Source organism: Anomaloglossus baeobatrachus, chromosome 7 (assembly GCF_048569485.1).
Source record: "Anomaloglossus baeobatrachus isolate aAnoBae1 chromosome 7, aAnoBae1.hap1, whole genome shotgun sequence".
Taxonomy (NCBI): domain Eukaryota; kingdom Metazoa; phylum Chordata; class Amphibia; order Anura; family Aromobatidae; genus Anomaloglossus; species Anomaloglossus baeobatrachus.
The window spans coordinates 118,691,507-118,712,509 of record NC_134359.1 but is presented as its reverse complement, the minus strand read 5'-3'; the positions used below and the strand labels follow the sequence as shown (position 1 = coordinate 118,712,509).

Sequence of the window (21,003 nt, the reverse complement as noted above, 5' to 3'; positions counted from 1 at the left end):
TTTATCGGGAACAAACATATTCTATATATACCTTTTAGTTGCCAGATTGGATGTATAGTGTTTGAAATGCAGGCAAGTAAAGTTCCAGAAATGCAGTGCTTTTTGATTGGCAGCAGCTGCCGAATAGCTAATATGTGGGTCAAGTTTTGCTAACTATTCCCGCCCATCTGTCACGTGTTAGAAATACAGTCTAGAATCTACAAACACGTGACAGATGGGCGGGAATAGTTAGAAAAACTAGACCCACATATTAGCTATTCAGCAGCTGCTGCCAATTAAAAAGCACTGCATTTTTGGAACTTTACTTGCCTGTATTTCAAAAACTATCCATCCAATCTGACAACTTAAGGTATGTATAGAATCAGCCTGATAGCGCCAGTATAGCACTGGCTTTAGTTTACATAGGAAAATCCTGGTGGTTTGTGCTCCTAGTGTCAGAACGAGGCTCCATAAACTTACACTGACAAAAAGACTTCCATCTCACACAGGGCATAGAGTGAGATGGATAGCAATTGCAGTGACGTCACTCAAAAACAGCACTAGACATTGGAGAGCAGCATCAATAGATAATATTGATGGGAATGCTTCTTTAATGCAATCAGAAGGGGTGTCCATATATGTTCTAGACCATATAGTTTATGGCATATCAGTTGATCATACTGAGAGAACACCTTTCATGCAGATATATAGGGAGTATAATGCATATTTTATACAATGTATTACTTTTTAGGCTTTTGGTCTTTATTACGTACCTTCACTGTGATCTAGGTCAGGCCGGCATGATAAAAATAGCCAGGCAAGGCCAACCAGCACAGTTACAACCAGGTTGACAATAACCCAGGGCTGAAGGATCTGTTTCTCTGTATCTTCTTGCCTGACAACATAAAAGAAAACCAGTTAATCATTACTTGATTTGTAACCAGAGTATTTATATTTGTACTTTGGCTGAATTATAATTATCTATTGATTATATTCACTTATAAATAAGTCTCCATCCAAAATAAAACACGAGATCTAACATTTCCCCTGCACCTTAGGTGGTGTTAACACTTTTCTGCCAACCAGACATGAAAACTGCTGACGTATCTGGAAAGCAACAGCCTTCATGCCAAACAAGATGCTGTAAAACAGGCCACATAAGCAGCTTATAGTGCTCAGAGAAATCCTTTCACTCCTATAGTCAGCTTTACAGTGGTTGACAACGCGTGGTTGGAGCAGTGACATGTTCATGCGTTATGTCACAGCTGCAGTCAATACAAGCACAGTATGGCCGGTGACTATGGTTGCCCTTTGTCATTTCACGTCATGTCTACAAACTGCAGAGACACTGGGCGCAGAGGGGGAAACTCAGCGATGGACCCAGGGAAGGAGTGTTCAGCGCGTTTGCTTTTTTTTTATTTTTCTGTACATATAATCAAACATAAAAGGAGTATTCCCATCTCCAAGATCCTATCCCAATATATGGTAGGTGTAAGGCTTCAGTCACATCTGCGTATAAAAAAACCCCAAAAAACAGGTACGATTTTCATCCGGAAAAGTTGGATAAGTGAGATCCATTTTGTATTCCACTGTCATGTGAGTGTTACATTTTTTTCTCTGTATACAATGCATATGCACTGCATTTTTACTCCGCAACTATTATGCTACAATCATTTACAATGTTCTATGCTACAGAATGGTATTGTACCCATAAAAAACGGTTGGCATATGGTTGGTCTGTGTGCCATCTGTTTTTTTCCTCGCACCCATAGACTTGCATTTGTAAATTTCGGCCATTTTACGCAACCATATGCAGCATGCTGCAATTTTTTCTTCAGACCAAAAATAGCGAAGGAAAACTCATATCAACACAGCCTACTGTTTAACCCCTTCACAACTGGCCGATTTCCCTTTTTTCACCATTCTTCTTCCAAGAGACATAACTTTTTTATTTTTCAGTCAATATGGTCATCTGAGGGCTCGTTTTTTTGCAGAACGAGCTATACTTTTAAATGAAACCATGAGTTTTACTATATAGCATACTGGAAAATGGCAAATTCCAAATGCGGAAAAATTGGAAAAAAAAAAAAAGTGCGATTGCATGATTGTTCTTGAGATATTTTATTCACAATGTTCACTATATGGTAAAACTGATGTGTTTTTGGGAAGTCTCAGGTCGGTGCGAGTTCGTAAACACCAAACATGAATAGCATTACTTTCATCTAAGGGGTTAAAAAAAAATCAGAAGTTTATCCGAAAAAAGTACCGTACGTTTTGCGCCATTTTACGCAACCTGTACGTAGCACTCATTTTTCGGGATCTATGGCTCATTGATGGCTTATTTTTTTGCATCTCAAGCTGACATTTTTAACCTTACCATTTTTACGCAGATGCTACGCTTTGATCGTCTGTTAATGCATTTTGTGCAAAATTTTTGGCGACCAAAAAACTTAATTTTGGCATTTGTTTATTTTAAACTTTATTTTTTAATTTACTAGTCCCCCTAGGGGGCTATAATAATCAGCTGTCTGATCGCTCATTCATTTCTCCCGATCAGAGCAGCATCACTCAGACCGGGAGAAATGATCATCTCTTGTAACAGCCAGTACTCGGCTGTTTGTTTACAGGACCTTAAGTTATGTGAGCACAAAAGTCATCACATGACTGTGCTACCATAACAACCACCAGATCTACGTGATCACGTCATGTGACTTCCAGTGGAGGCTTTGTGAGTAAAGTTATAGTGTGATCGCCATTTAAGGGGTTAAAAGGCACGAACAGAACGCGATGTCAGCTGTAGAAATTAGCAGAGATGTGCGCTGGCAGCTGGGGAGATTAACACTATGACCACTAGGACGTAAGATTACTGCCTGCGGTCTTTAAGAGGTTAACATTGGTGTGAGTGCAAGACGATTTTTTATCACATTCGGTGTACTTATACACAGTTATATGTGATCCCCAATATTATTATCAAATCCCTCTAATTAGAAATGTAGTATAGTTCTCCTGATAAGCTATGTCACTTAGCCATGGCTACGACCACTAGCAATTAACTGTCACTGTATTAGTGGTTGTAACCAAGGATACTTAAGCTACTGTAATGCCCTGCACATGAGATAAGCGACATAGCTAATCAGGAGAACTACAATACATTTCTAATTGGTGGTATTTGCTAATATTATTATTACACCTACTACTTAAGGGGATATGATTTTGTAGCTGGGAATACCCCAGTACTAAAAGGAGACAACCTAAAAAATGTTTACATTGTAGAAAAAAAAATGGTAGCACATGCTAACTCCATTTACATCTGTTCTTGGACATTCTGTTAGTCTGTTCCCAAGATTACACCATATAGCCAAGTATAGAGATACCTGAAAATCATTTCCAAACCATGGCTCATGTGTAGTTGAGCACTTTTCCAGTTACAGCAGTCTCTTCTTGTGTGAGTAGTTACATTTTTAGAATAGAATTACAAGTGCTGAATACAAGCTTCCATTCTAAAAAAACGGACAATAAATGGCCCTCATAATAATCAAAGGGGCGCCTCTACTTCAATTTACATAAATTATGCCATGGATCATTTTTTCCATTTGTCTGTTCTTAAAACACACCCCAAGGGAACTCTAAAAGCACCAAATCACAGTGGCAGCCACCTCTTCCCGGGTGACGGGAGGCATGGATAATGGGTTCTGTGTGTTCTCTATCTGGGCCCAGCACCCATCAGACATTTACAGAATATCCACTGGACAATCCGCACATGTCTGTCATTACACATGTACCTCATAGCTTTAGGATTTGCCCACAAGTCAGAAAACATTTTTGAAAATTTTTGCAAAGGGAACATTTGGCTGAAAGCTATTTCACATAATATGAACAAATGTTTCCAAAGAGTAGATCTACCATATGTGCAACCTGTCCCGTTGCATTTGGGACCCTGAAAACATAGGAGCCCAATGCTATTTAAGAAAAAATATATAGAAAAATAAAATTGATTCTAAAAGATTAGAATTTCTCACTCTGACTTCTAATCACTGCGACCAAGGAAATTACGGGAAAAGGTGGACTGCACGATTATCAAACTTGGGGTTAATTAGTTTGGGAAAATGAACGTTTCCCGGGCGATCTTATTGCAATTTACAAATGTATGTAGAGACAATACAGAGATCTTTCTAATGATCTTTTTACACCTAGGCTTATAAGAAGCCATCCTCTACGCCTAGAGGAAAGAGGGTTGAATCATAATGACAGGCAATGATTCTTTACTGTAAGAGCAGTGAGACTATTGAACTCTCTACCACATGATGATGTAATGGCTGATTCACTGCAAACGTTCAAAGAGGGCCTTGATGCCTTTCGTGAAAACAGAAAATTATAGGTTGTGGGAAGTAGTTATTAATGATGAGAAACTGATCCAGGGAAATAATCTGATTGCCATATGTGAAGGCGGGAAGGAACGTTTCCCTTTGTAAGTGACAGTTAGCTTTTGCATCATGGGGTTTTTGCCTTCCTCTTAATCAACATGTTAGGTTATAGGTTGACCTCAATTGACCCATGTCTTATACAGTATTTACCCTAAAGTTATGAAACCAGTAGATTATTAAAAGGCCCCATCCCCCTCACAGGTGTGACATATTGATTATTCTACAGGCGTGGGTTAGGCCTGCTATAATAAAAGGACATTAAAAAATGTGCAGTTTTATAGAATTGGGAGTTCCAAGGGGTGGGCCGGTTGGAACCCATTCAATATCTACTGTGACCACCATTTGCAAGTCTGTCTTCTGCCCTGTACAGTGAAAACCCATATTCATTCATGAAGAGAACACCTCTCAAAGTGCAAGACAATGAATGTGAGCATTTGAGCCCACTCAAGTCGGTTACAACGACTAGCTGCAGTTAGATGGAGACCCCGATGAGGATGACGAGCAGCAGATGAGCTTCTGAGATGGTTTCTAATGGTCTGTGCAGAAATTCCTTGGCTATGCAAACTGTTTGTTGCAGCCACTGGCCGGGTGGCCGGTCTCAGACAATGTTGGAGGTGAAGATGCTGGATGTTGAGGTCCTGGGCTGGTGTGGTTACACGTGGTCTAGGGTTGTGAGGCCCAATTCACTGAAATACTTTGGAGACAACTTACAGTAGAGAAATGAATATTCAATTCACATGCAACAGCTCGTGGCCATTCCTGTAGTCAGCATGGCAATTGCTCACTCCCTCAAGACTTGCGACATATGTGGCTTTGTGCTGTGTGATAAAACTGCACATTTTAGAGTGGCCTTGTGGCCAGCCTAAGGCACACCTGTGCAATAATCAGCATCTTGATATGTCACACCTGTGAGCTGGATGGAATATCTCGGGAAAGGAAAAATGATCACTAACACAGATTCAGACAAATTTTTGAATAATATTGGAGAGAAAAAGAAAAGGACTTTAGTGTACACAGAAGAAGTCTTAGACCTTTAAGTTCAACTCAGGAAAAATGGGAGCAAAAACAAAAATGTTGTGATTATATTTTTGTTCAGTATATGTCCTTCGCTGGCTCTATGAAGACAGAGCTGTCAATCAAAAGAAGATGAGGGTGGAGATGGAGGAAAACAAACAGGTGGGAAGGTGCACTTGAATGTTTGGCCACGCCATGATGCACCGAACGTTTGTACTTGGTTTGAACAGTCATTTTGTGGGGCCTGAGTCCCTTTAACTAGCACCGCACACATCATAAAAGCAGTTGTAAACCAATGAACCCAAACACTTTTTTTGCACAAAGGATCTCTGCATGTCTTTGTCCATGTGATTACTCCCAAGTATTAGTCCACATATATTTCTCTTAATTTCAATCTTATACTAATAAAATAAGACAAAAAAAAAATATATGCTAAGTTAGGACCAGACTGGCTAAGACAAACCACCTTTCAAGACATACACTGAAAACAGATATCTGAAGATGGATAGTAAATAGAAAAAGTCTCCACACCCCTGTTGAAATGCTAGAGCTTGTCCATGTAAAAAAAATCATACCAAAAAGAATCATTTCAGAACTTTTTTTAAACTTTTTTTTTTTTATCACCCAAAGACTCTTCAAATCCATTAACAAACTGAAATCATTTTGAGGGTGAAAATAATAAAAAAAAAAAAAAAAATGTGGTTGTGCAGCTCTGAACAGCATCTTATAATTGCGTATGTAGATGTGTTCAGAATTAGCCAATCACATTTACACTCCTGCTACATAGCAGTCAGTACACAGCTACCATCATTTACAGTGATCCTGATTAACCCTATAAAAAGTATAGCTGATTAGTAGGATTTTCTTAGTTGCATTTTACAGCACATCCATGGTCTGTAAACAGCTTACAACACAGCAAAGGGATCTCATGGTTTAAAGTTATCAGTCAGAAGACGGGTCCAAAAAAATTTCCAAGGCATTAGATACATCATGGAATATTGTGAAGCCAGTCATCAAGAAAGGGCTTAACATTTGGCACAATTGTAACATTTAGAATTGGGCATCCCTCAAAAACTGAAGAAAAGACAAGAACTAAATTGGTCTGACAGGCTGCACAGAGCACTACAGCAAAATAAAAAAGGGGCTACAGGAATTTCTGGCAAGTACTGTTCTGTACTGCATGTGACAACAATCTCCCGTATTCTTCATATGTCTGGTCTGTGGCATAGAGTGGCAAGAAAGAAGCCTTTTCTTACAAAGAAAAACATCCAAGCCTATGTTTTGTCAAAACCTACTTCTTGTTTGCCAAAAACATACGGGAAAATGTGTTTGATGAGACCGAGGTTACAATTTTTGGTCATGATTCGAAAAGATATGTGGAGTGCATCAACAAAAATAACCAAACCCACAGTGAAGCATGGTGGAGGCAGCATTATCCTTTGAAGCTGTTGTTCGGCAGCTGCAACTGGTGCTTTAGTCAAGGTGGGGAGAATTATAAACAGTGCCAAATAATAGTCAATTTTGCAATAAAACCTTAAAACCTCTGCTACAAAAATGTAGAGAAATTTCACGTTTCAGCATAATGACGACCCTACACTTACCTAGAAATCAACAAAAGAATGGCTTTGCCAGAAGAAGATCAAAATTTTAGAATGGCCTAGCCAGGACCTGGACCTGCATCTAATTGAAAATCTGTGGGTGACCTGAAAAAGGCGATGTAAACAGGAGATTCCCTTGTAATCTGACAGATTTGGAGCACGACTGCAAGGAAGAGTGGGCAAAGATTGTCAGTTCTAGATGTGCCATGCAGATAGACTCCTACCCCAAAAAACTGAATGCTGTCATAAATTCAGAGGAAACTTCAACAAAAAATTAGTTTAAAAGGTGTGCATATTTATGCAACCACAGTAGTTTAGTTATGAATTTTTCTATCCAAAAAGATTGCTTATTTTTCAATTGAATTGTAGATTATGAGAGATATTAAAGGTGTAAAAAGTTGTGGAATGATTCTGGTTGGTAGGATTTTTTTTACATGACAAAAATCTGATTTTTTTTATACCCACATTTGACATGAAGTCATGATAGTAACAAAAAGTATAAAGTTTGCATTATCATTGAAAGTAAGGTATTACCAAAGGCTGCCATTCAGCGTTGGAGGTGTGTAGAAGTTTATCCTGTCACTTGTCATTTGTTGACTCAGTGCAAGAAACACAGCCACAAAATACACTGAAAATAGAAGATTTTAATTTTAGACAAAATGACAAGCGCAATCAAAATGATATCGACTTGCTGCACATATGAATGGTCTATTATTCTGATATTTATTCATTACTAGTGTCAAGACTATCTAAATATGAAAACTGTCTTCTCAGAGAGGAAGAGACCCTGGGGAGAAGCAATCCTAAATGTCCATAGCGATTCTTCAACAAGCCTTGCCACATGACTTACGATATGCAGACACGTGTTTAGGGATGTTTGCCCCTCCATCAGTGCAAAGCAGGAGATCTGAATTAGCTGGGTGAGCTGCCTATGATAGGGGGACTCAGGGGCATCATTAAAAGGTTGATATTGACTTTTAGGATTGCTACATCCAATAGCTGGCACTCAAATTCTATTGTTCTTCCTCTCTCTGAAGTAGTTATTTGAATGTTTCAATTCATAGAGCAGCATTGTAAGATCTATAAGTCTCCTTATACCAGACTGGCACTCTCCACTCTCTCCCTGAGACAACATAGGAAACTAGTGGAAAAGACAGTTCATAGCCACCAGTTCTTAAGAACCTAGAGAAGGAGTATGACTGCTGGGTAACACTACACTGTTTGCAGTCTGTAATCACTAAAACACTAGGATGAAAGGTAATATGATTCATACTTATATAGTTTGGAAGTTGGAAGCTATAATTATGAGAGATCACTTTGGCTGCATTATATCTTCAGGAGAGAAGGTTGATTCATAGTGGTTGTTTCCTTATGGATGTACCATATTAAACTACTACTATTATAGAGGTTTCTACTTACAGAAAGAGGCCAGAGCCGATGGGTCCAATGTAACGAAACCACGGACTGCATTTGACACACTGGCCAGGTCAATCCTGGAAACAAGGGAAACCACTTAAGTATTTGTAGTGGATAAAACAGTGGAATAAAAATACTGTGTTTCCCTGAAAATAAACTAGGAAAAATTGCCAGCACTTCCTAATATCATAGTGTGAACTGGTGCATACCGAACATGGCATACAATATAAAAAAATAGCAGTTGCACTCAAGTAAAGGGAAGGCGAAAAACAATAATGTAGATGGTGAACATTGGAATATAAATATGCATTACTGCTAAGAAAACATGAAAATGTATTTTTTAAAAATGAGTTACTTATCAAATAAAGGTGGCCAAATTTACTTATGCCCAGATACCACATCAAGGTGTAACCATCATCTGGATCCTGCTCTAAATGCGATGTCTCTCTTGTCCAAACTGAACTATTATATGGGCTAGAATAGAACCTGCAAAAGGTTATTTTTCCCTTTACTTGAGTGCAATTGCTATTTTTGAATATTGTATGTCATGTTCAGTATGCACCAGTTCACACTATTAGATTAGGAGGTGTCAGCAATTTTTTATAGTTTGTATTATAGAGTCATGTCCTTTGTCTGCGCACTCCTCCCAGTTATTTCAGGTGTTTTTAATTTTCCTTTTGCAGGTTCTTATTCTAGCCCATATAATAGTTCCGTTTGGACAAGAGAGGCATAGCATTTAGAGTAGAACCAAGATGAAAGTTACACCTTGACGTTGGTATCTAGACACAAGTAAATTTGGCCACCTTTATTTTGCTAAGGCCGGTTTCACACATCCGGGTTTTCGCCGGTTTGCCGGATCCGGCGCTCTCCCGTACAGACAATACAGTACAGTGACAGCGCTGTAACTTCCGGGTCACATGCGCCGGTCACATGACAGCACGTGACCGGCGCTTGTTGCGCTGTCACTGTACTGTAGTCACTGTATGGGAGAGCGCCGGATCCGGCAAACCGGCAAAAAGCCAGATGTGTGAAACCGGCCTAAGTAACTCGTATTTTTCAAACACATTTTTTCATGTTTTCATAGCAGTGATGCGTATTCACATTGCAATATTCACCATCTACATTCTTGGTTTTACTCCTTCCCTTTCTATTCCATGAAAATAAGATATACCCCTAAAGAAGGGAATTTTGTTTACTTACCGTAAATTCCTTTTCTTCTAGCTCCTATTGGGAGACCCAGACAATTGGGTGTATAGCTTCTGCCTCCGGAGGCCACACAAAGTATTACACTTTAAAAAGTGTAACCCCTCCCCTCTGCCTATACACCCTCCCGTGCATCACGGGCTCCTCAGTTTTGGTGCAAAAGCAGGAAGGAGGAAACTTATAAATTGGTCTAAGGTAAATTCAATCCGAAGGATGTTCGGAGAACTGAAAACCATGAACCAAAAGAAACGATTCAACATGAACAACATGTGTACACAAAAGAACAAACAGCCCGAAGGGAACAGGGGCGGGTGCTGGGTCTCCCAATAGGAGCTAGAAGAAAAGGAATTTACGGTAAGTAAACAAAATTCCCTTCTTCTTTGTCACTCCATTGGGAGACCCAGACAATTGGGACGTCCAAAAGCAGTCCCTGGGTGGGTAAAAGAATACCTCAATAAAAAGAGCCGAAACGGCCCCCTCTTACAGGTGGGCAACCGCCGCCTGAAGGACTCGCCTACCTAGACTGGCGTCTGCCGAAGCATAGGTATGCACCTGATAGTGTTTCGTGAAAGTGTGCAGCCTAGACCAGGTAGCTGCCTGACACACCTGCTGAGCCGTAGCCCGGTGCCGCAATGCCCAGGACGCACCCACGGCTCTGGTAGAATGGGCTTTCAGCCCCAAAGGAAGCGGAAGCCCAGAAGAACGGTAGGCTTCAAGAATCGGTTCCTTGATCCACCGAGCCAAGGTTGACTTGGAAGCCTGCGAACCCTTACGCTGGCCAGCGACAAGGACAAAGAGCGCATCAGAACGACGCAGGGGCGCCGTGCGAGCCACGTAGAACCGGAGTGCTCTCACCAGATCTAATGAGTGCAAATCCTTTTCACATTGGTGAACCGGGTTAGGGCAAAATGAAGGTAAGGAGATATCCTGATTGAGATGAAAAGGAGATACCACCTTAGGGAGAAATTCCGGAACAGGACGCAGAACCACCTTATCCTGGTGAAAAACCAGGAAGGGGGCTTTGCATGACAGCGCTGCCAGCTCCGACACTCTACGGAGCGATGCAACTGCCACTAGAAATGCCACCTTCTGCTAAAGACGTGATAAAGAGATATCCCGCAGCGGCTCGAAAGGTGGTTTCTGAAGAGCCGTTAGCACCTTGTTAAGGTCCCAGGGTTCCAGCGGACGCTTGTAAGGTGGGACTATGTGGCAAACTCCCTGCAGGAACTTGCGGACCTGCGGAAGCCTGGCTAGACGCTCTTGAAAAAATACGGATAGCGCCGATACTTGTCCCTTGAGAGAGCTGAGAGACAAACCCTTGTCCATTCCGGATTGAAGGAATGAAAGAAAAGTGGGTAAGGCAAAAGGCCAGGGAGCAAAACCATTATCAGAGCACCAGGATAAGAAGATCCTCCAAGATCTGTGATAGATCTTGGCGGACGTTGGTTTCCTGGCCTGTCTCATGGTGGCAATGACATCTTGAGATAACCCTGAGGACGCTAGGAGCCAGGACTCAATGGCCACACAGTCAGGTTGAGGGCCACAGAATTCAGATGGAAAAACGGCCCTTGTGACAGCAAGTCTGGGCGGTCTGGGAGCGCCCACGGTTGACCAACCGTGAGATGCCACAGATCCGGGTACCAGGACCGCCTCGGCCCATCTGGAGCGACGAGAATGGCGCGACGACAGTCGGACCTGATTTTGCGCAGCACTCTGAGCAGCATCGCCAGAGGGGGAAATACATAAGGCAGTCGAAACTGCGACCAATCCTGAACTAATGCGTCCGCCGCCAGAGCTCTGTGATCTTGAGACCTTGCCATGAATGCCGGGACTTTGTTGTTGTGCCGTGACGCCATGAGATCGACGTCCGGCGTTCCCCAGCGGCGACAGATCTCTCGAAACACGTCTGGGTGAAGAGACCATTCCCCCGCATCCATGCCCTGACGACTGAGAAAGTCTGCTTCCCAGTTTTCTACGCCCGGGATGTGAACTGCGGAGATGGTGGAGGCTGTGGCCTCCGCCCACAGCAGAATCCGCCGGACTTCCTGGAAGGCTTGACGGCTGCGCGTGCCGCCCTGGTGGGTGATGTACGCTACCGCCGTGGCGTTGTCCGACTGTATGCGGATCTGCCTGCCCTCCAGCCACCGTTGGAACGCCTTTAGGGCTAGATACACTGCCCTTATCTCCAGAACATTGATCTGAAGGGAGGACTCTGTCGGAGTCCAGGTTCCCTGAGCCCTGTGGTGGAGAAAAAACCGCTCCCCACCCTGACAGACTCGCGTCCGTCGTGACCACAGCCCAGGATGGGGGCAGGAAGGACTTTCCCTGTGACAGAGAAGTGGGAAGAAGCCACCACTGAAGAGAGATTTTGGCTGCAAGGGAAAGAGAGACGTTCCTGTCGAGGGACGTCGACCTCCTGTCCCATTTGCGGAGAATGTCCCATTGGAGTGGGCGCAGATGAAACTGCGCGAAGGGGACTGCCTCCATTGCTGCCACCATCTTCCCCAGGAAGTGCATGAGGCGCCTCAAGGGGTGTGACTGGCCCCGAAGAAGAGATTGCGCCCCTGTCTGCAGCGAAAGCTGTTTGTCCAGCGGTAGCTTGACTATCGCTGAGAGAGTAGGAAACTCCATCCCGAGGTAAGTCAGTGATTGGGTCGGTGTCAACTTGGACTTTGGGAAATTGATGATCCACCCGAACCGCTGGAGAGTCTCCAGAGCGACGGTCAGGCTGTGTTGACACGCCACCCGGGAGGGTGCCCTGACTAGATCGTCTAAGTAAGGGATCACCGAGTGGCCCTGAGAGTGTAGGGCCGCCACAACGGATGCCATGACCTTGGTGAAGACCCGTGGGGCTGTCGCCAGGCCGAAAGGCAGTGCCACGAACTGAAGGTGTTCGTCCGCGATGGCGAAACGCAGGAAGCGTTGATGCTCGGGTGCGATCGGCACATGGAGATAAGCATCCTTGATGTCGATTGATGCTAGGAAGTCTCCTTGTGACATCGGAGCGATGACCGAGCAGAGAGATTCCATCCGAAACCTTCTGGTGCTCACATGCCTGTTGAGCAGTTTGAGGTCCAGAACGGGACGGAATGATCCGTCCTTCTTTGGCACCATGAACAAGTTGGAGTAGAAACCGTGACCATGTTCCTGAGGGGGAACGGGAATCACCACTCCCTCTGACTTCAGGACGCCCACAGCCTGAAAAAGTGCGCCGGCCCGATGGGGGCGGAGATGTTCTGAAGAAACGAGTCGGAGGACGAGAGCTGAACTCTATCCTGTAACCGTGAGACATCCGTAGCTGAGGTCTCTTCGGTTTGGACTGGGGTAAGGACGAGTCCTTTCCCTTGGATTCCTTAATAATTTCATCCAATCGCTCGCCAAACAATCGGTCGCCAGAAAACGGCAAACCGGTGAAGAACTTCTTGGAAGCAGAGTCTGCCTTCCATTCGCGTAGCCACATGGCCCTGCGGACTGCCACCGAATTAGCGGATGCTACCGCTGTACGGCTAGCAGAGTCCAGGACGGCGTTCATGGCGTAGGACGAAAAAGCCGACGCCTGAGAAGTCAAAGACGCAACTTGCGGAGCAGAGGTACGTGTGACCGCATTAATCTCAGACAGACAAGCTGAGATAGCTTGGAGTGCCCACACGGCTGCAAAGGCCGGGGCAAAAGACGCGCCTGAGGCTTCATAGATGGATTTCACCAGGAGCTCTATCTGCCTGTCAGTGGCATCCTTGAGCGATGAGCCATCTGCAACTGATACTACAGATCTAGCCGCCAGGCTAGAGACTGGAGGATCCACCTTGGGACATTGAGCCCAACCCTTAACTACGTCAGAGGGGAAGGGGTAACGTGTGTCATTAAGGCGCTTAGTAAAGCGCTTGTCCGGAAATGCTCTGTGCTTCTGGACAGCATCTCTGAAGTTAGAGTGATCGAAAAACGCACTCCGTGTACGTTTGGGAAACCTAAACTGGTGTTTCTCCTGCTGCGAAGCCGACTCCTCTATAGGTGGAGTTGGGGGAGAAAGATCTAGCACCTGGTTGATGGACGCTATAAGGTTATTTACTATGGCGTCCCCTTCAGGTGTATCAAGATTGAGAGCAACGTCAGGATCAGAGCCCTGAGCTGCGACGTCCGCCTCATCCTCCAGAGAGTCCTCAAGCTGAGACCCCGAGCAGCGTGAGGAAGTCGGGGAATATTCCCAGCGAGCCCGCTTAGCCGGTCTGGGACTGTGGTCCGTGCCGGAGTCCTCCACGTGAGACCTAGGGGCCACCCCGGGAGCACCTGCGGCGCAGACCGAGAGGGGCCTGGAGGTGATGATCCAACAGTGCCCGGGGCCTGTGTAAGGACCGATCTGGACTGCAAGGCTTCTAGTAGCTTAGCAGACCATTTGTCCATAGACTGAGCCATGGATTGTGAAAGCGACTCAGAGAGTTTCTCAGCAAAAACTGCAAACTCTGTCCCTGCCACCTGGACAGGGGAAGCAGGCGGGACCGAGCATTGCTCACAGTGAGGGTAGGTGGAACCTGCAGGTAACATAGCCGCACAAGAGGTACAGGTTGCAAAATAACCCTTTGCCTTAGCGTCCTTGCTCCTTGTGGACGACATGCTGTTGTCTCCTAGGAGAGTGATCACTGAGGGTATATTGCCAAAAGCAAAACAACTCGGCCGAACAGAGAAAATATATACAAATATATATATATATATATATATATATATATATATACTTCGGCACCCTAGGGGGGCCAGCACCGGGTGACCGGTGTGGCTTATCGACCGCCCAAAGCGGTGTGTGTCCACCAGATTCCCTGCCTTGGGTCTCCCAGAGCTGCAGGGCTCGTTCCTGAAATCCTCCACCGGCAGAATGTGTTGTAAAAATGGCTGCCGGAGCTCTCAGGGGAGGAGGGAGCCGTGGGCGGCGACTAGAAAAGTGCGGGAATCTGGTGCCCCACAGTGATCAGTGAGGGGGGGGGAGGAAACCTAAAGTATGCTCCAGCCCTCACTGCCGACGTCAGGTCGACCGTCCCGCCCTTACCCCTGACTGGCAGGCCCGGGGGCGGGAGTTATGGTACTAGGCCGCATGAAGCCGGGGACTAAATTTAATACCGCGGCCGACAAACAGGCGCGGTCGGCGCGGAAGTCCCGGTCGTCACAAAACCAGCAGCAGCTGCAGCGTCTGTGAGACAAGCGCTCCATGCACCGTCCCCATGGGGACACAGAGTACCTTTAGATGCAGGGCCCTGTCCCTGATGATACAAAGTCTCCTGCCGGCAGATTCCCTCAGGGGCTGCGGAGGGAGCCCGGTCCCAGTGAATGGATGACCGGTTAGGATCCCACTTCTCCCAGAGCCTCTAAGGGATGGTGAAGGAAAACGGCATGTGGCTCCAGCCTCTGTACCCGCAATGGGTACCTCAACCTTAACAGCACCGCCGACTTAGTGGGGTGAGAAGGGAGCATGCCGGGAGCCCTGTGGGGGCCCTCTTTTCTTCCAACCGATAAAATCAGCAGCTGCTGCTGACTAAAATGGGAGCATGAGTGGATGTGTGCCTCCTTCCACACAAAGCATAAAACTGAGGAGCCCGTGATGCACGGGAGGGTGTATAGGCAGAGGGGAGGGTTACACTTTTTAAAGTGTAATACTTTGTGTGGCCTCCGGAGGCAGAAGCTATACACCCAATTGTCTGGGTCTCCCAATGGAGCGACAAAGAAATAAGCCTGAAATTAAGCCCTACTCCAAAAATAAGCCCTAGTTATAGTCATTGTTCGTGGTAAGCGGAGTCAAACTTCACAATTTCTCAAGGCCCCACTCTCTTAGGGGTCCCAACAGTTGTGTTCCGAGGTTCAGATTATTTAAGGACCTTTGACTTCACAGTCAAATGATCACAGGTTTTTTTAATTGCAGGAGTCTAAGAGAACTGAACAGGAGACAGGCTGGTATGCAGGACTGGCATAGCAAACTAGGAAATTTCACATGGTCCCCAGGGTTTATATCCTGCTGATAACACTGTGAGAGGACCTTTGTGACCTCATATCATGTGACCAAAGTTCATTGCAAAAATCTAAAGCTGAAGAGGAGACAGGCTGGTGTGTGCTTGTGTGTATGGATGAGACATAGATAAATAAATGATGAGATATACATATATACCATGTTTTTCCAAAAATAAGACACTGTCTTATACTTTTTTTTGCTCTGAAAAAAGCGCTGGGGCTTATTTTTGGAGTAGGTCTTATTCTTGGACAAACATGGTTGGGGGTAAGTTTACCCCTCCAAAAAAGCAGACCCCCCCCTTCCCAGGAAACTCATACTTACCAGACTTGGACGTCTGCGTGGCTCCCAGGTCCCTCTTGTGATCTCCAGCGGGCCCTCTCAGCAGGTATGCTGCAAGCCATGCTCCCCTGCTTCTGGCCGACACACTCACATACATCAGATCGCACATACACACTCATGCACACACACACACACTCATACACAATCGCCAATCAGATTGCGCACACACACACAATCACTAGTCACTCACCATATCCGGCGATACAGAATGCCTCCGACTGCAGGGAAAGATGGGAGGAAGTTATACATCGCAGGTCTTGTAAGTATTCCATCCGCAGCCGCAGGTCCTTGTGTTCCACCGCACTGCGTCTCAGGATTCTGCTGGCCAGAAGAAATCGGTATTGCTGGATATGGTGAGTGTGTGTGTACGATCTGATGTGGGCAGGTATGAGATATGATGTGTGTGGGGGTGCGATCCACTGCAGGTCCTCTGCTCGGCATCTGGTGAGTATGATTGCGAGGGTGTCTGCTTTCTATAATGAAGTGTCCTGCAGTAGATTTATCTTTTTTAGCTGCATGGACACTTCACAACTGAACCGTGACTAGGTCTTATTTTTGGGGTAGGGCTTATATTTAAGCCTTACGCTGAAGATGCTGAAAATCCCTGCTAGAGCTTATTTTTGGGGGAAGGTCTTATTTTTGGAAAAACACGCAAGATAATAGATAGAAGGATAGCTATATAGACAGACACACACACAGTTTGAAATTATGCTAGTGTTCCAAATGCAATATGACCATATTTGAATAAATGTGGATTGATGTTCATGGGAAAAAAAATATGAAATCCCCTGAAAATAAGCCCTAGTCCATTTTTGGAAGCAAAAAATATATAAGACCCTGTCTTATTTTCGGGGAAACAGGGTAAAAGTAACTGGGAATGATCTACTCAATAAAATACCTGTCAAATGCAGAAACTGTGCTGACAGCCAACAAAAAATACAGAAAGCACTGAGACGGATATGCCAAGCCTTTGTAAATTTCAAGCAGTTGAGGAAGAGAAGTTAACTGGCTGCCGGAAAGAATATAAATGACCACAATGTTCCACACGGTGTATCCAGATAGAAATCCACAGCAGAACAGCCCGATTATCCTGAAAATATAAGAGTATTAGACATTAAAGGGCTGTGCAGCTGGACTATCTCCTGGATACATACAAGCCTGTGTGTACCTAAAGCTGCGATGCACAGTGAGCGCTACATCCATGCTGCTCCATGTAGGTTTGATATCAAGGAAATCATCCACTTGTTCTGTGGTTTTGATGATACCAGAACGATCCGCAGCCTGAAATTTCCCTGGAATATAAAACAAATGACAACCAAAACACCCCCAAACTTTTCAGTATGATAATGGGGCAATATATATATTATATATATATATATATATACACACACACATACACATAATATATATATATATATATATATATATATATATATATCTATATCTATATATCTATATCTATATATCTATATCTATATATCTATATATATCTATATCTATAATTGCCTTATTCTGTCTGTTTGTCTGTCTGTCTGTCTGTCATGCTCCAAAATTGTGTCCTTACGGTGACACAAAGCTGATTGGCCGCTGGGCTCGCCATGGCCCCGCACCCCCACATGGATTGGCCTCTCGCCCCGGCTCTCTGCAGGCCCCGCCCCCCTCACGCAATGCACGCTCGCTCTGGCCCAAATGACACGGAGCGCCGACTCCCAGGTGAGTACACACACATCAGATCACACTCACTCTCACACACACCTCACACATCACATCCACACACTCACAACATCCTGGGATATCGCTTGCTTCTACACCGGCTCCGTCACGATCCCAGCAGCGCCAAACATAACCTTGCGATGCTGGGATCTTGACGGAGCCCGTGAACGCTGGTAACCATTATACACATCGGGTAACTAAGGTCCCTTGGTTACCCGATGTGTATCATAGTTACCAGTGTACACCGGCTCCGTCACGATCCCAGCAGCGCCAGACATAACCTTGCTATGCTGGGATCTTGACGGAGCCAGTGAACGCTGGTAACCATTATACACATCGGGTAACTAAGGTCCCTTGGTTACCCGATGTGTATCATAGTTACCAGTGTACACCGGCTCCGTCACGATCCCAGCAGCGCCAGACATAACCTTGCAATGCTGGGATCTTGACGGAGCCCGTGAACGCTGGTAACCATTATACACATCGGGTAACTAAGGTCCCTTGGTTACCCGATGTGTATCATAGTTACCAGTGTACACCGGCTCCGTCACGATCCCAGCAGCGCCAGACATAACCTTGCGATGCTGGGATCTTGACAGAGCCAGTGAACGCTGGTAACCATTATACACATCGGGTAACTAAGGTCCCTTAGTTACCCGATGTGTATCATAGTTACCAGTGTACACCGGTTCCCGGTACACATGTGCAGGGAGCCGGCATTATACTCCTCTCCCCCCAGGACTACTCCTCCTATTACAGTCCTCCTATTATACTCCTCTCTGAGTATAATAGGAAAACTATTATAGCATGGGGGATGTAGCACGATGGGGGGTGCGCAGCATGGGGGATGTAGCACGATGGGGTGCACAGCATGGGGGATGTAGCACGATGGGGAGTGCGCAGCATGGGGGATGTAGCAAGATGGGGGGGTGCGCAGCATGGGGGATGTAGCACGATGGGGGGTGCGCAGCATGGGGGATGGAGCACGATGGGGGTGCGCAGCATGGGGGATGTAGCACGATGGGGAGTGCGCAGCATGGGGGATGTAGCACGATGGGGAGTGCGCAGCATGGGGGATGTAGCACGATGGGGAGTGCACAGCATGGGGGATGTAGCACGATGGGGAGTGTGCAGCATGGGGGATGTAGCACGATGGGGAGTGCGCAGCATGGGGGATGGAGCACGATGGGGGGTGCGCAGCATGGGGGATGGAGCACGATGGGGGGTGCACAGCATGGGGGATGTAGCACGATGGGGAGTGCGCAGCATGGGGGATGTGGCACGATGGGGGGTGCGCAGCATGGGGGATGTAGCACGATGGGGGGTGCGCAGCATGGGGGGTGCGCAGCATGGAGGATGGAGCATGATGGGGAGTGCGCAGCATGGAGGATGGAGCACGATGGGGAGTGCGCAGCATGGGGGATGGAGCACGATGGGGGGTGCGCAGCATGGGGGATGGAGCACGATGGGGAGTGCGCGGCATGGCGGATGGAGCACGATTGCGGGTGCGCAGCATGGGGGATGTAGCACGATGGGGGATGTAGCACGATGGGGGGTGCACAGCATGGGGGATGTAGCACGATGGGGAGTGCGCAGCATGGGGGATGTAGCACGATGGGGAGTGCGCAGCATGGGGGATGTAGCACGATGGGGGGTGCGCAGCATGGGGGATGTAGCACGATGGGGGGTGCGCAGCATGGGGGATGTAGCACGATGGGGGGTGCGCAGCATGGGGGATTGAGCATGATGGGGAGTGCGCAGCATGGAGGATGGAGCACGATGGGGAGTGCGCAGCATGGAGGATGGAGCACGATGGGGAGTGCGCAGCATGGGGGATGGAGCACGATGGGGGGTGCGCAGCATGGGGGATGGAGCACGATGGGGAATGCGCAGCATAGGGGATGGGGCATGATGGGGGGTGCACACCTCCCCCAACACACACACACAGGGAACCACAAACACCGCCATACAGACACCCACACACACAGACAACGCTGCACACACACAACACCCAACACACAAACACCGCGGCATACATAAATATACGCACATACCGCACAACACACACATTGCACAAAACATACCTCCCCCCAAAACACACCACACCCACACAAACCGCGCAACACACACACAACGCTACAGACACACAGCGCTCCACAAACAACGCAACACACATACAACACCGCTCTCACCCCCCGCCACACCCAGACAACACCCAGAACATGTACAGCGCCCTACACAAACACTTGGTAACTACACACAACAACATCTATATATATATTATATATATATATATATATATATATATATATATATCTATATCTATAACAAAAATCATACATGAACTACACAATACGTAAATTCTAGAATACCCGATGCGTAGAATCGGGCCACCTTCTAGTATATATATATATATATATATATATATATATATATATATATATATATATATATATATATATTACACATACATACATACATACACAAAATGCCTTGCGAAAGTATTCGGCCCCCTTGAACCTTTCAACCTTTTCATGGGCGGCACTGTGGCTCAGTGGTTAGCACTGCATTCTTGCAGCACTGGGGTCCTGGGTTCGAATCCACCAAGGACACCATCTGCAAGCAGTTTGTATGTTCTCCCCGTATTTGCGTGGGTTTCCTCCCACACTTCAAAAACATACAGATAGGGAATTTAGATTGTGAGCCCCAATGGGGACAGTGTTTGGGATGTATGTAAAGCGCTGCGGAATATGTTAGCGCTATATAAAAATAAAGATTTTTTTTATTTTTTATTTCAGGCTTCAAACATAAAGATAAAACATTTTAATTTTTTGGTGAAGCATCAACAACAAGTGGGACACAATTGTGAAGTGAAATTAAATGTATTGCTTATGTTAAACTTTTGTAAAAAAAAATATATAACTGAAAATTGAGGAGTGCAATATTATTCAACCCCTTTACTTTCAGTGCAGCAAACTCACTCCAGAAGTTGATTGAGGATCTCTGAATGATCCAATGTTGTCCTAAATGACTGATGATGATAAATATAAACTACCTGTGTGTAATCAAGTCTCTACATAAGTGCACCTGCTCTGTGTCTCAGTGTTCTGTTTAAAGCACAGAGAGCATAATGAAGACCAAAGAACACAACAGGCAGGTCCGTGATACTGTTGTGGAGAAGTTTAAAGCCAGATTTGGTTACACAAAGATTTCCAAAACTTTAACATCCCAACAAGCACTGTGCAAGTGATATTGAAATGGAAGGAGTATCATACCACTGCAAATCTACCAAGACCCGGCCGTCCATCCAAACTTTCATCTCAAACAA

At 45.6% G+C, this 21,003-nt stretch overlaps 1 protein-coding gene across 1 annotated transcript in view; it reads right to left on the bottom strand.

Annotated features, from left to right (window-relative positions):
• Positions 1-21,003, bottom strand: part of TMEM237 (transmembrane protein 237) — a gene marked incomplete at its 5' end in the record, with an annotated part of 58,494 nt that overhangs the window by 1,348 nt on the left and 36,143 nt on the right. Inside the window, 5 exons of the mRNA XM_075319702.1 lie at positions 753-874; positions 7,550-7,643; positions 8,435-8,508; positions 16,861-17,052; positions 17,131-17,254. Of these exons, the coding sequence (XP_075175817.1) occupies positions 753-874; positions 7,550-7,643; positions 8,435-8,508; positions 16,861-17,052; positions 17,131-17,254 (606 nt within the window). The remainder of the gene's footprint in view (positions 1-752; positions 875-7,549; positions 7,644-8,434; positions 8,509-16,860; positions 17,053-17,130; positions 17,255-21,003) is intronic.